Source organism: Nesoenas mayeri (assembly GCF_963082525.1).
Source record: "Nesoenas mayeri genome assembly, chromosome: Z".
NCBI lineage: Eukaryota > Metazoa > Chordata > Aves > Columbiformes > Columbidae > Nesoenas > Nesoenas mayeri.
In genome coordinates this window covers 41,449,793-41,464,182 of record NC_137542.1, presented here as the reverse complement: position 1 = coordinate 41,464,182, position 14,390 = coordinate 41,449,793, and the positions used below count along the sequence as shown (strand labels likewise).

At 34.8% G+C, this 14,390-nt stretch overlaps 1 protein-coding gene across 2 annotated transcripts in view; it reads right to left on the bottom strand.

Annotated features, from left to right (window-relative positions):
- FER (FER tyrosine kinase) overlaps positions 1-14,390 on the bottom strand; it is a 159,806-nt gene that overhangs the window by 42,527 nt on the left and 102,889 nt on the right. For both annotated transcript variants that reach the window (XM_080363145.1, XM_080363146.1), the window contains exons 15-16: positions 13,757-13,872; positions 12,050-12,144 (exon numbers count right to left, since the gene is read on the bottom strand). In XM_080363145.1, coding sequence (XP_080219271.1) covers positions 12,050-12,144; positions 13,757-13,872 — 211 coding nt within the window. The remainder of the gene's footprint in view (positions 1-12,049; positions 12,145-13,756; positions 13,873-14,390) is intronic.

The following is a 14,390-nucleotide window of genomic DNA, read 5'->3' as shown; positions in this document are numbered from 1 at the left end:
CAGTTAATGGCACACAACACTACCAGGAAATGAGGCTTGCTTCAACCACTCATTTTAAGTATTATAGAAATAATTAGACCATCATAGTATTATCACCAAGAAGAAATCGACTGCCTGTTTGGCTTTACAAGAGGATAAATAACAGTACTGGAGTGTCTGCCTAATACAATAGAATTATTTTACTAATTAGATGACAAAATGTAGTACATAAGCAGAAGCGCCATGAGAGCAGTCTGCTATAATTGGATTTCTGAAAACAGCCCTCCATGTATTTCACTGTGAACTATTTCCCATTATATGGAGAAATTTTAAGAGAGTGAAAATACCACATATCAGCACCTCCTAGTGTTGACCATACTTTATAGCATAAAGTTTATGCTGTACATTAAATAGTATTTTATAGAAATATAACAGTTCACTTAATGGTGCACACAAAAGTAAGCTTATGTTTTCCAAGAGACAAAAAGTCCTATTTGTGATCCACAAGAAGAAATCAAAATACAAGAAATGGCAAAGAAATATGTTAAACAGTTTTAAAAATAGTTAATTATGGCAAACTCTGACTTTAATGGGATTTATAATCAACTATGTTCTCCTGAGCTGGTGCTCAAAATGGTACCTACCTACTTGTTCTAGGCACTCTTGGCATTATTCTGACAACCAGTATTGTCACTGAACATAACTAAAATATAGTTTTGAAATTACAGTGGGAAATCTCCCACTTATTTATTTCTAGATATAGAGACATATATTATCTATATATATCTGTATATGGTATCACACCATTTTAATGATGTTTTATAGAAATATTAATAAATGTGTTAACAACAGCAATTATTAAGAATTCTGTAGAACTCTATATTTTAATACTTACACATAAGTTTTAATAAATTGGGAGAATTTCCTTTATTAAACAGCCTTGTTAAGTAGTAGTTTGTTTACAGAGTCTATTTAACTCTTCTTATATTTCTACACACATTGATCATGCAGATGCAGCATGCTTCTGGCCTTATCACTTAATGGTCACCTAACAGAGGAGTACCATGATTCAATATTCATAACTGCTTTATAAGCTATTATAATATTATTGAAATGACCTTTATCTGCACCTGTAAGTATTTATAAATTTGAAGATTCGTATGGTCAGTCTTTTGACTAACGTAAAGAAATCTGGAGTTTGTTTATCACTCAATATCTTAATCCCATATGTATTATCAATGAAACCAATCCAAACATAGCTACTTAAAACTATGAATTTAAAATAGCAAATATGCATCTATAGCAATTCTAGAAGGCAGTTTTTTTAATAAACTAAGTGGCTATTTGTCAAACTATTAAAAATATAAGGCTTTAGAGATGCTGAAGAATTCTTTTGCCTTAAAACAGTATGCCTTTACTTTTTAACTAATTAATCATTACTGTGTAATTCAGTGTTTTCACTATATATATATATATTTTAAATTTTTTGTAAGTAGTAACAAAAACTGTAAATAAATCCAAGATTTTTCAACTATCTGCAGAGTACTATTGCAAAATCCACTTGAAACTTCATTCTTCCTCCTAGGCAAAGCAAATTAAAACTGCTAGAAGGGAGGGAGGGAGGAAGGAAAGAAGGAAGGGAAGGAGGAAGGAAGACAGGCACTGAGAGCCAAGGACAGCAGCAACAAACAGGTAAACACAGAGAAAACACTGCTTGCACCAGGACTGCGATGCAGATGACTTTTTAGCAGAACACCCGTGATTACACCACAATGGAGATGACTTGCAGAAAATAACTACAATGCAATAAAATGAAGGTGAGAAGGTTACAACACATTATATGTGCTATTTCACTTCCCTTTAATGGGATGACAGCCCACAACCATACTATGTTCAAAACAAGAAAACTATTGCCAATGGTCAGTAACCTTGCCTTAGATTTAAGGTGGATCAAATAAGCTAGAACATGAAGCCAATGATCCTACCACAGTAGCCACTTATTCCCAAATAGCATAAAAGACTTTCCAAAATCAAGTCTGTCATTATCTGTCAAGAAGAAACCAGAAATGATAGTGAGACATCAACAGCCAGTATCCCTTATACTCTGTGTTGCACCACATAATCCTGTCCACACTGCTTGGACTCTGTGTTTTGGTATTGTGGCTAAGAAGATACAGGACTACAAGTGAGTGGGCACAACCTACTTCAGAACTTAACTAAAAGCAAAATAATTTTCCCCTAGGAAGTCTCCCATTCAGTTTTGTTTCATTAAATCTTATAATTGAACTATGCTTAAAACCCCATTATCATCAGCCATGAAACGGAATCCAGAATAGAAAGTCATGATTATCCATGTGAAACAGGACATACATGAAGAATGGAGTGGTTTAATCTAAAGAAAAAGAATGAACATTTCTTAAGTGTAGACACCTTAAATAATAGATATTTCTACTTAAAAGTTGTTCCAGGTAAAGCAAAAATAATAACATGAAGGAATACTAACAAATAAAACTAAAGAAATAAGATGCGTATAGAAGTTCTTGTAGCTGACAAAACACTTGGATGATCTTTTATGTTTGGTTGTTTTTATTCAGTTTTCAAACAGATTCATCTACTTGCTGATTTATTTTTGTACAATCTTGATACAAAATATAGTAACATCAAAGCCTAAAATATTTAAAAAATCAAAACTGTGGTTTCAACTGTTACAATAAAAGAAGACTGTATAGTGGGGCTTTGGTCTTGTTTTATCAAATAGAGAATCTCTAAGCTGAAATGCATTTTAAATCACCACCACCTACACTCCAAAGAAGGAATCTGACCATTTGTCCTCTTCTCTTAATATCCTCACAGCTGGAAATCATGCAGCAAATAGGAAGGCAGAGGCCCGTGTGAATGTACAAGACTGAGAAGAAGAGAAGAGAGGAAGAAAGAGCGGGGTCTGTATGTATGCATGTGCGTGTTTACCACATGGATGAAAGGGGAGAGGGAGAAGTTGGACACACACAGGGAAAGAAGGAATCCACGGGAGGGTGTCTGGTTCATAGGGTGATATGACCAACAAGACAGAAAGTAGCAGAGCCAGAAGCATGGCAGGTTGCAGACAAGTAAGGGCAAACAAAAATGAAAGATGGAAGCTTACCTGAGTGCAGGAGGAAAGGATAAAGTGAGAGACAAAACCAAAATCTAGAGAAACGGACATGGGTCATATTAATATTAGCACGGAGACAAACTGTAGGGCAGACAGAAGGTGGCTTCAGCAACAGCTGGGTATTAAGCCAGACAAGTTATTACACTAGAGAAAAAAATAACAGAATTGAATGGAAAACAAAACCAGGCAGTCACTATCACTGTTAAAAATCCGCACCCTATCTCTAATTTGAATTTGTCTAGAATTTGACTCACCTTTTTTTTTTTTTCATTCATTTTTGAGAATGTGCAGTAAAGATTCAGGATGTGACTAAGCTAGAACACAGATCTGAAATGTGCTGGCACAAGACAACTACTGAGGATACACAATACAACCAAAGGGGCAGATCAAACAAAACTTTTTTGAAGTTTTGAGGGATGTCTAAAGAGAAGCAATTGGAAAAAAAAATACGAATGATCTCTATAGATGTCACTGCCTCCAGATGAAGGAAACTGAAAAAAATCCCACCATACAAAGTAGAAAACACAGCAGCTGAACCACATAATGTGAAACTAAAGGTTAACCTTTTTTTCAGCACAGCATTCCAGGTCTGTGTATGAAATCTGCTGCACCTCAGAGACGGCAAGGCTAACCTCAGGCTCAGGTAAGCCATAGGGTACTTCAGCTGCTCTTAGCATTAGCTCTTATTTATTCAAGATGATAATTCATTCAGCAGAAAAGCTCAGATAATATGGATATTGCACATCACATTAACAAATAAATTATACATACCTCAGTCTCAGCACTGAAACTTTGGTTATAAATGGGCTCATTGGCTTCAGTGCAACTAACAGCAGAAATACATGGAGTCAGCTGTGATTTGGTGCTATACCCTAAAGTATCAGTACAGACAGAAAATAAGAGTAATTCCACAGAAGTGAGTTAGGATTTACTACGTTGTACTAGCTCTATCTCAACACCAGTTATAATGCATCTGTAGGTATTTCTCCAGTTTATGCCACGTAGCCTTCTTTTCCAACAAATGCCAAAATAAGGGCCTGACAGGTCAGGCAAAATACTAAAGCTTTACTTGGAGATGTTTCTGACCTAACAAGCCCTGCAGAAGTAAAAAGTGCTATAACACACAGGAAGCAGCAATGGAGTCACCTCACTCTCAGAAGAGATGGAGTAAGCCAAGCTGGACCAAAGCCAAATGCATGTAGGATAGCAAGAACAGGGTGCAGAGGTAATCATGGAGCTTGGGTTAAGAACAGCTTATCAGATCCTGCTACAGGCTCTTTCCAAATGTGTCTGGGAGCCAGCATAGCTGAAATCAAGCAGTGCCGCATCTGAGTTAATAAAACCCATCACCTCTGAATTGTTTCTGCATCAATGGCACAGGCAATTTGCATTCCAAATGATTCACTACAAATCTGAACAGGTTACCTTATCCAATTGCAAAGATGGATGTTATGACCTTGCTGAACTCCACCTTGAAAGCTATTAATCGCTACATATGTCTAGATATAAGCTGAACATACATAGCTGAAACCCAATTCAGACAACCTTACCATACTATTAGATTACTGGATGTTGTCATAGCTGTTTATACAGACAAGCATAGCTCAACCTGTTTCCAGCTACAAGTGTTCACTAGATCTACTCTAGAGTATGTCAGCATGAGCATAGATAGAACAAGGAACACAAACTCTATGTCCAGTTAAGTAGGAGGTTGCTTTTTTTGCAATCACCTATCCATTATCAAATAGGAATCCTATGGTGGTATCAGGAATACACACTAGTATTTCAGAGAAATGTCTACAAAGCTATTAGTATCAGAGTGAAAAATGTCCAAAAATGCTCACTGGGGGGATGTGCGGGAATCACGTCCAGAGCAGATCACTAATAGAATAGAATATGGCCACAGAATGGATTTGGAGACAAGAAACAATTCCTGAAAAACTGTTCAGAACTGTATGAAGCAAGGATCTGATGCAGAAAGGAGATCCAGTTTTCATAATATCGTAATACATAATAAACTCATAATGTATATATATATGCTAGAGGAAGCTAAATTTTAAGGCTCAACAGACAAGGCAGATCCTTGAATTTTCTGAATGCCTGACTTACAAGAAGAAAATTCATTCAAAATATTTCTAGTGATGTGATTTTAACTATGTTGATTATAAAACTGTTTAAATAGATAGAAACCTGAAACAGAAAGTAGACAATCAACTTGTGATTTAACAGTCCACAAGTTAAAAGGAGTAGGTCACAAAAAATGTGACTACAAGCTACTTTCTAAAACCTTGAATAAACTATTGGAACATATAAAGCTTAGGTTGACAACCCGTGCAGACTCTTTTTGATGGAGGGACAGAGGCACCTTGGAAGGTTCTACAAGATAAACTGTTGAAATAGTTGCACGAAATGGTAACTGCACCACAGCATTACATGCCTATCTTAAGAACACTCAATTCTAAAAGACACAGTTCATGAACATGCAAATTTCCTACCTCTAAATTAAATTCTTCTATCAGAGCAAGCTAAAATTCAAGTCAATTGAAATGAACGTAAAGAAGAAGAAAGAATCTTGTGGCTTGGGATTGCTTTTTCCATCTTACAGATTACATTTTATTTTCATTTGCTTTTCCCCTAAACCTAGGAACATAAAAAAGCATTCAAAGTCAAAAGAGACCCCTGCAATATGTTTTTGCTTACATGGGAAATTGCGTGATAAAATAAGAGTAAATTAAAACAAACTTAAGTGATCTTGAGTGTTTCAGTGAATTAAAATCCCTTATTCTCAAAGCAGAAACACCATAATGAGATCCATGATCAATAAGAGTATCGCTAAGTTGGGATCAGGAACATAATAGCGGAAAAATGCTGTGTCGACTCTGAAAGGAGAAAAGAACAGGAAGCAGGTTTTGTCAACTTCTTCACCATTTTCCTGATAATACTTTCTACACCTCATTAAAATCTGTCATCCATTTTTCACAGGTTATTAGTCTAGACTCTGGCCAGATTACAGATAATGCTGGATGTACTCCAGGTAGTCTCTCTGATCATCATATAAATTTGCTAAAAGTGAGCTGTTACGAATACTTCTTATGCCCTGTATGGCCTTAGGAGACACTGGCAAATTGTTCTTTACCTGTTACCAAAATACATTCTTTACCTGAATCTTTACTCGAATACCAAAGCAGCTCCTCATAATTACTTCCCACTCTTCAGTTTTACAGTCAACAATGCAGGATAAAACACACACACATATACAAACCCCCAAAACAAAAACACTGTGAAAACAAGTACAGAGCAAAGAAAACTGAATAAATTAAACCTGAAAAGTAACAGTAAAATGCCCTGTTTTTTAGATTGATGTGGCATCAAAGGAAAATTACGTGCTTTCTTACAAAGTATCATAAACCTTACTTCTACAGAAAGCTCTGCTGTTTCTCACGTTGGAAAACATTTTTGATGAAGGCTTGTCTACATTAGAAAATTCCAGTGGTTAAGGCACAGTCTCAAACATGCAGCGACCCTCACTGAACAATTTTAAGACTAACATGCCACCTTTACTGCACTGCTGCTCAGTCAGGTTAGTCAAGTCCATATGACAATACAAACTCCTGGCTCTATGAGCATCAGGCATTTGACAAATCTCAACATAGAGTGTTTCTATTCCCAAAATTCTTTAGCAATTCTCACTTTAACTTCTACCTTAGAATAAACTGAGTACTTAAAATGCATCACAAAAGATTATTAAAATGTTACTGTATTACGTTATGAAATAGTGCAGTATTCACATTTTCAGAAATTAGAAAAAAACTCCATCAAATAATATCTTTGCAACACACCTTATCAAACCATCTTAGCTGGCATTTCATTACAAAGCAGTAAGAAAAAAAGGAAGTATGCTACAAGGAAAATAACTTACAGCAAACTACAGGATTATCAGAGTTCTTCATAATACTAACTGGTTCAAATAATCTAATTTTTCTAAGCAGAATTTTTGAAATGTATGAAAATCTTCCACAGTATACATCAAGTTAAGAATTGTACCCTTCTTTTCCTGGAGCTCACCTGAATAATTTCTACTCCTTCAATGCAGCATTTAAAATTCTCTGCATGATACTGCAATTACAGTAAGACTTATTCAACTGTATTGTAAAATAAAACTTTTTTTTTTTTTTTTGGCATGGAGTTTTCATTAGCTTTGTGCTATCACAGCATCTGAAATCTGCTTTTAGGCAGAGGAAGTAGAAGAAGAAACTGGCAGTCAAACACTGTTTTTCAGTAGCCTCACTGGATTCAGAATCAGCAGGGAGACTTAATCCACTGTATTCTCTCCAGGCATTGCTGCAAGATAAAGCTCGAGCTTATAAACAAAGCTTACAGGCTCCTTATCTGAATAACAGATTACTATTAAAACACAGTCACCCACTGGATGCATCCCACTTACTATGCATATGCTATGCAGATGATCAGCAAATGCTCAACAAATTAGATGCAGCTCACTGTGCAGAGAACTCTACAAGAAATTACAGATTCTGGATCTCACATCTTTTGCTCTCTGGCTCAAGACATCACACGATGTGTCCAGCAAGCCGCAATTACTTGCACCTCTGTATCTAGAAACCAACATATCTGGCATCCTACATGAGTGTAGAGGGCAGGCACATTATACTATTCAGGACCATCCTAAACTAAGAGCTCTAATAGAATATGAGAAGTAGAAGCTAGGAACATGAAATCAGAAAATATAAGCAAAGGTAAGTGCAGAGCAAAAGAGAAAGCAAGAGAAAGCAAGAGAAAGCAAGAGAAAGCAAGAGAAAGAAAAGTCCAGCTTCTAGGAACACAACATATATGCAAAAAATCAGCATATAAACGCACGGGGTGCTCCTCAAATTTTCTTTCTTTTTAATAGTCTTGATATTCTCAAGCTAGTCACTATGGTTGTTGAGAAATAGTCACTATGGTTGTTGAGAAATAGTCTTAACTACCAAACAAGAAGAGGAAATCTTTGTGAGAAGTTCTCCATTAACAAAATGATGTAAGACAATTTCCAAATTGACTTGTTTTCTCAGTTCTTAGTCTACTAAAAAATTGACAGAAACAAAAACTATACCACTGTGAAATTCAGGTTAATTTTTATTGCATGGTAGTTGGGAAGCCACACAAAACCACCAGTATTGGGCGCTTGTACTCATCTGGCAAGTAGTTCTTTTTAGTTAATATTTTAATGTCATTTAGTTAAAAAAGAATAAAATTAATTCTTTGCAAGAGTGCTTTAAAGGTTATTACAAATGTATCCATTATGCAATTACAAATCAACATTTTAAAGCCATCTACTTTGCTAAATTGCTTTTTCACAGCATCTAGCTAGCATAATTTAAGCCTGAAAAAAACCCATTTTTCTATGGCTCTCTGTTAACTTACAACTATATAAAATATTTATAAGAGAAAATATTTAGGACTCATTGATTCCATTTCAATGGCTACCTTGGCAGTTTTGGGAAGGTGAGAGGAGGAGAGGGAGAACAATTTGCTTAGGATTTCAAAAATAATTTATTTTATTTTTTGGTAACTCTCCTTGTAAATTTCTGAATGGCAGTTTTACATCACATCTCTTCTATACATGTAACTTTCCATGTTTATATGAAGGACACGTTGGTGCTAGGCACATTTGAGCTTCTGTTTATATATGACAGGGAATATTTTAACTCATTTCTTTTTTATCAATTAGAAGAATAGCTTACAGAAAGCGATAATATATCTAAATTATACAACAAAGAAATACTGTCCTACACAAAATAGAAGCACATACCTCCCAAATAATGCTCTTCAGAATACTAATTGGGGATTTCTTATTAGTAGGTAGGCACTACAACTTACTGTTGTTATTTATCTGTGGTATACATGTCACATATAATAAAAAACAGTTGGCTGAATATGCTCATCTGTATTCAGATAGACTATTTATTATATGTCTTTAACTGGGCAATAATATCATCTGCTTACCTAGAAAACAGGAGAACCCAGCTCTTTAAAAAATATTCCAGAGGTGTGTTTCCTATATTAAAATGCATATTGCCTGATATATGCTTATTATAATGTAAAAAAGCAGCTTATGATGGTCACTGGGCACATTCTATTAGACAACTGTAAAACACATCTTTGTTGAAATATTTGTCATGAACACTGAGTCTTCAGAAGAAATTATCTTTCACCAGTTTACTGGAGTCCCTCAACTTTATGTAAGAATCACGCTCAGCTGAGTTTTTAAAAATCATAAAGACCCTTACTCCATCTAGGGGATAAAGCACCCTAAGTCCATGTCATCATCAATGGTACCATCATAAAAATATGGTTACATTAACAAAAAAACACAACTTATGTCTTATCAGGCCTTCTCCTTTCTCAATTTAAAGGACTGTTTCTTCATTAGATGTTGTCTGAGAGGCTAGAGCGACTGGGGTATCCTCATCCCAAGTGGCTTTGGAAAAGATGCCACATTCTGCTGGGTGATGTTCCTCCCCTTCCCACTTGTAGAGGTTCCTGCAGAAAGACCTGCAGGACAAGACTGAGAAGAAACTTGGCCCCTAGCAACCCAGCCAATGGCAGGGAGATAGGATCTGTTTTTCCACATATGCATCTCTCAAAGAGAGATTATATAACAGATGTGTGCATTACCTGAACATATTTCCCTCATTTTTTGGCAAGTGGTGGACTGTGAAAAACAAAACCATCTGTGTTATTTTTGCATGTAACAACAGATGCACAGATACTTAAATACGCGTCTCCCACCTTCTCTATTGTTTTCATTGATGACTTTATCCAGACGCATAACTTTTAATCCAATTTACATTTGCAAGAAAGGAAAGAGATTTGTCTGCAGAGATAGTTCATAACAGAATCAGTAGCAGAGCAGCACTTCTCTACACAAAGTGCCAAGTTTCAAAATTCCTTTTTATTCCTGAACAAATTAAGAATCTGAATTGAAATTTGAAGCTGGAATGAAAATCAGAATTAGCCACTACTCAGCCACACCATAGCTGTCTCAAAAGACATAGCAAGTGTGTAGCCTACATGTATATGGAATACAAAAACAGTAGAAAAAGTGAAAACTTTAAATAGAACTCAGAAAACACAGGAGAAATTCCACGTTTTATGTAAATATATCTAATTTTTTCCTCAGGGAAAAAACTGTCATTTATTAATTACACATCTTCTCAGCCATACATTTACAGAATACAATTCTAAGCTAAAACATACTGTTTTCATGAATTAAAAAGAATTTCAGAGTTAAATTGCACTAACACCTTCAGGCATAAACATATTTAAGACAAAAAGCAGATACTGAGAAAGTGTTGAGTGCAAGTCTACAAGCCTACTACTATTCTGTTCTTCAAAGGGTGGCACTAAATACCAAATCAGAGCACTAATAATTATTGTTTTAAATAATTTCATCCAAAATTGCTATTAGAAAACAGGAAAGCAGTAACACTGAATTACTGTTTCTCTGAACTGATCTAAGTAGTGTTTTGTCTTTCCTGTGCCAACTTCTTCATGGTTGGCATCCTATAATTTCTAGCTGCCTCGGTCAGTCTCGTGGTGTGCTAGCCAAGGTGTAAAATAATATAGAAATGTGCGTTGGCTTGAACATAGTGCAGTGTTTAAGACGGCAAGCAAGCACGGAAGCACACCAGTAAAACAGGGTAAGAATGAGGAAGTTTCTTGCAAATTCAAAGCCAAGAGACAGAAAATTTTTTGGCATCCAAAAACTGGGCTGCAAAGCAGAAATGAGAATCAGAGAAAGGTTCTCACAGTTTTTATTAATTGATGTACATTTCCTCTAATCGTATTAGTATATTTTTGCATGTAACAATGGATGCACAGCTGCTCAAATATGCATCTGCCACCTTCTCTATACTGATGGCTTTTAGTCCCATTTACAGTGTATTAGTGTGTTTCAAAAACTTGTCCAAGGCTGAACCAGAATTATAAAGGCGCTAAAATATCATGATTTATTTTGATCACCAGCGATGTCTGTAGAAGCTGATTGCCAAAGCATGCCTTAAAACCCAGGAGACACTGCTTTTAAGTCTCTATTTTAATAAAGTTAATCACATATACAAATATAATAATCTAATATAATCTAATTAAATAAAGGCAGAAAATTCCAATAGGTTAAAGATTTCCTCAGTGCTCTTGGAGTAAAGCCAGTACTCAAGAATTACAAACAATAGAAGTCTTCATGAATGAAATGGTTCTTAATATAGCTTGCTATAAAATTTTAAAGACAAATCCACTGATGTATAAAACAAATACAGTGTTGCATATTAATCAGTACTAACATCTACATTTTACAGCTGCTGAGAAAATCAGTGAAGAAGTAAAACTGTCCAAAAGCTGTTATCATCCCAACAATTTAAAATTCTCTCCAGCCATGGTGCATAAGATGTACTCAAGATTCCAAGAATAAATCAAGAGAAACCCATAAACTGAACAATATATTCTGGTAAAGAAAAAAAGATTTTTGCCAAAAATGATACCCAAATCTGAGTAATTAAAACTGAAACATTGCCAAGCCATGTAGTTTCTTTAAATACAAGCATCTCAGCAGTCAACATATAACACTATAGTTAAAGGAAGTACCATGTAACATCTTGTCAGGAAGAAAATGAAGATAGAGCTGAGATACCTTTCAGCAAATTCTGTTGTCTTCAATAGCTACAGAAAAAGTCACAATAGATTTGTGGAGCTTACTCTACCCTAAAGCTAGTAGAACCTAATATTTCCAAAGATTTGTAGCACAGGTGACTTCTGAGATCAATCATAAGAATGCAGATAAAGACAAAGAAAACAATACATCTTACATTACGGAAACAATATCTATAAAAATATGCTGAGAAAAAAAAAAGGAAAAAAAATTACCTGGAACAAGTTCCATAACAATATAAATAGGCTGTCGTTGTGTGCAAACTCCTATAAGTTTTACAATATTAGGATGATCATACTGTTTGAGTATTCTGCAAAACACACAGTAAGTTTATTATATTAATAAACTTTATTGTACAAACTTATTAAATATTATAGGAAAAGATCTTAAACCCTTAACATTATTATAATTGAACATGTTAACATTAATGTTATCATAAATAAATAAAATCAGTGTAACAGATAATCATAATTCTGTTCGAAACAGAGGGCATTTTGATTCACTAATAAATCTAGATTGAACACTGTTATTATTCTTACTGTAATTTTACCATTTGTCTACACAACTTTCATCTATGTAACTGAAATAAATATGGCCTGACATGCCTGCAGTTTCTCAAGAGCCCTTGTAATTAAATAGCATTTCATTAGTGGACCAGAAGCAGAGCTACATCAAATAAGTATGTAGAGCATGCCTCTACACTTCCCTGCTGCACTTTTCAATGCACACTCATTCAAATTTTACTTCAAGAGATTAATGCAGTAAGTTTTAGAAGAATATAAGAACAGCAATTTTAATTTGGGGAATTAAACACAATCATTTACATCTTACATGATACTATAATAAGAACACTTGCAACCTAAAACATCATGTTATGATTTGTAAGTGAAACAAGGACAAGGAAGAATTCTACAGAGACCTTGTAATTTAAATGTTTCATCTACTATTTGCCGATTTAAAGCACCTCCTCTTTCTAGGATCAAGGATAAAATACTGACCTACCTGGTACATATATGTTTAGTAAGAAATAACACACGTTCATTATTTTTTTTTCAGACTAGCAGTGGCAGGCTGCTTAATAAATGAAACATTTCTGCAGTTGCCAAGTTACAAGCTGTTTAGAATTATTCAATAGATATGGTGGCTGATCTTCATCACTAAATGTAGACAGCATCTTTTACTTTTCCATATTGATCATACTAGTTTGGAAGTAAAAATGAAAACATATGAACTTCGTAGCAAGAGGGAGCATGTTAATTTAAACAATCGTAAAATTATCTCAATACACCCTTCTGCCCTAAGGTCTCAGAACCTCATATCTACATCAGCTTATACTGAGAATACTTAGCATATTGCTGCGTGATTGTCATTTGAAATGTAAGCATGCAATCACACAGCATAAAATATCTCTACTGAGTGAACTCTTCTTATGAAGAGAAAATTACTAGATGGGGTCTATGCGGTAACCTTGCCACATTTGACCAGCTCTATTAATCATGCATGTAAGGCATGCATGTAAGGCATGCATGTAAGGCAGGACTAATGACTGGTATTATCGCATTTAAATTAACAGCATCTTCCAGTCTTCTTATCCCAGTCCTCAAGGCACATCTCTGAAGTCCTAAATAGAAGCACTTACAACAACAAAACTGTGTTTTATACGCATAGCTTGCATTGCCAAAGAGGCAGTTTCAGCAAGTGCAGATGCTACTGCATTCACATGTTAAAAATACTGATGTTTAGTTACCAGGGCAACAGTTGTGGAATGTACTAAGAAAAAGAAAAAAACGGAAAAGTTTGATTACTGTTTTGTTGAATTTTTCTGAAGATCAGATTTTGTAAAGCCATCCAGAAACAAAACTTGGAAAACAAAAAAAAAGCATATAACAAACATATATTTCAAGTAAGTATAGAGAACCTACCTGGCTTCTGACAGAAATTTTATTTTCAACTCCTGAGGAAGATCTTCTTTACAAGTTTTTACAGCAACAGGTGTTTTATCCTTTAATGTTCCCTTATACACCTCACCAAAATTACCCTGAAATCAGGGAAAATAAGTCATTCTAAGTAAATAAAATCTTCCCAAATCTCTAGAAAATAATACAGACAGCTAACGTAACTGGCACAGAACACTGAAATGTGTTTATGTAGACAAATGAGGTTTTCTTCCAGTTACTAATATAGTGGAGTTCACACAGACATAGTACATCTATTATATGGACATAGTATATGAGTTCTACTTTGATCTTGCTGGTAAGAGGAAAAAAATACATTAATTGTGTAACTGCAATTTTCTCATAAAACCTCTTAGCAAATTCTAAAGTCAACGTACACTGATAATAGTACTTATTGTTTCTTATTCTTACTTTCATTTTCACACTATTTTATTTTATCAATAGTTTTTAACTAGCAGTCTGTAAGAGACTAGTTTCTGTGAAACTAGGACAAAACACATCGATGTATCATAAACATTCTCATATATACAAGAAAGAAAAAATACTAAGTAAGAAAAGTGAAAACACTGAATATTATTTTCTTATCGAAAATCAGAACCAC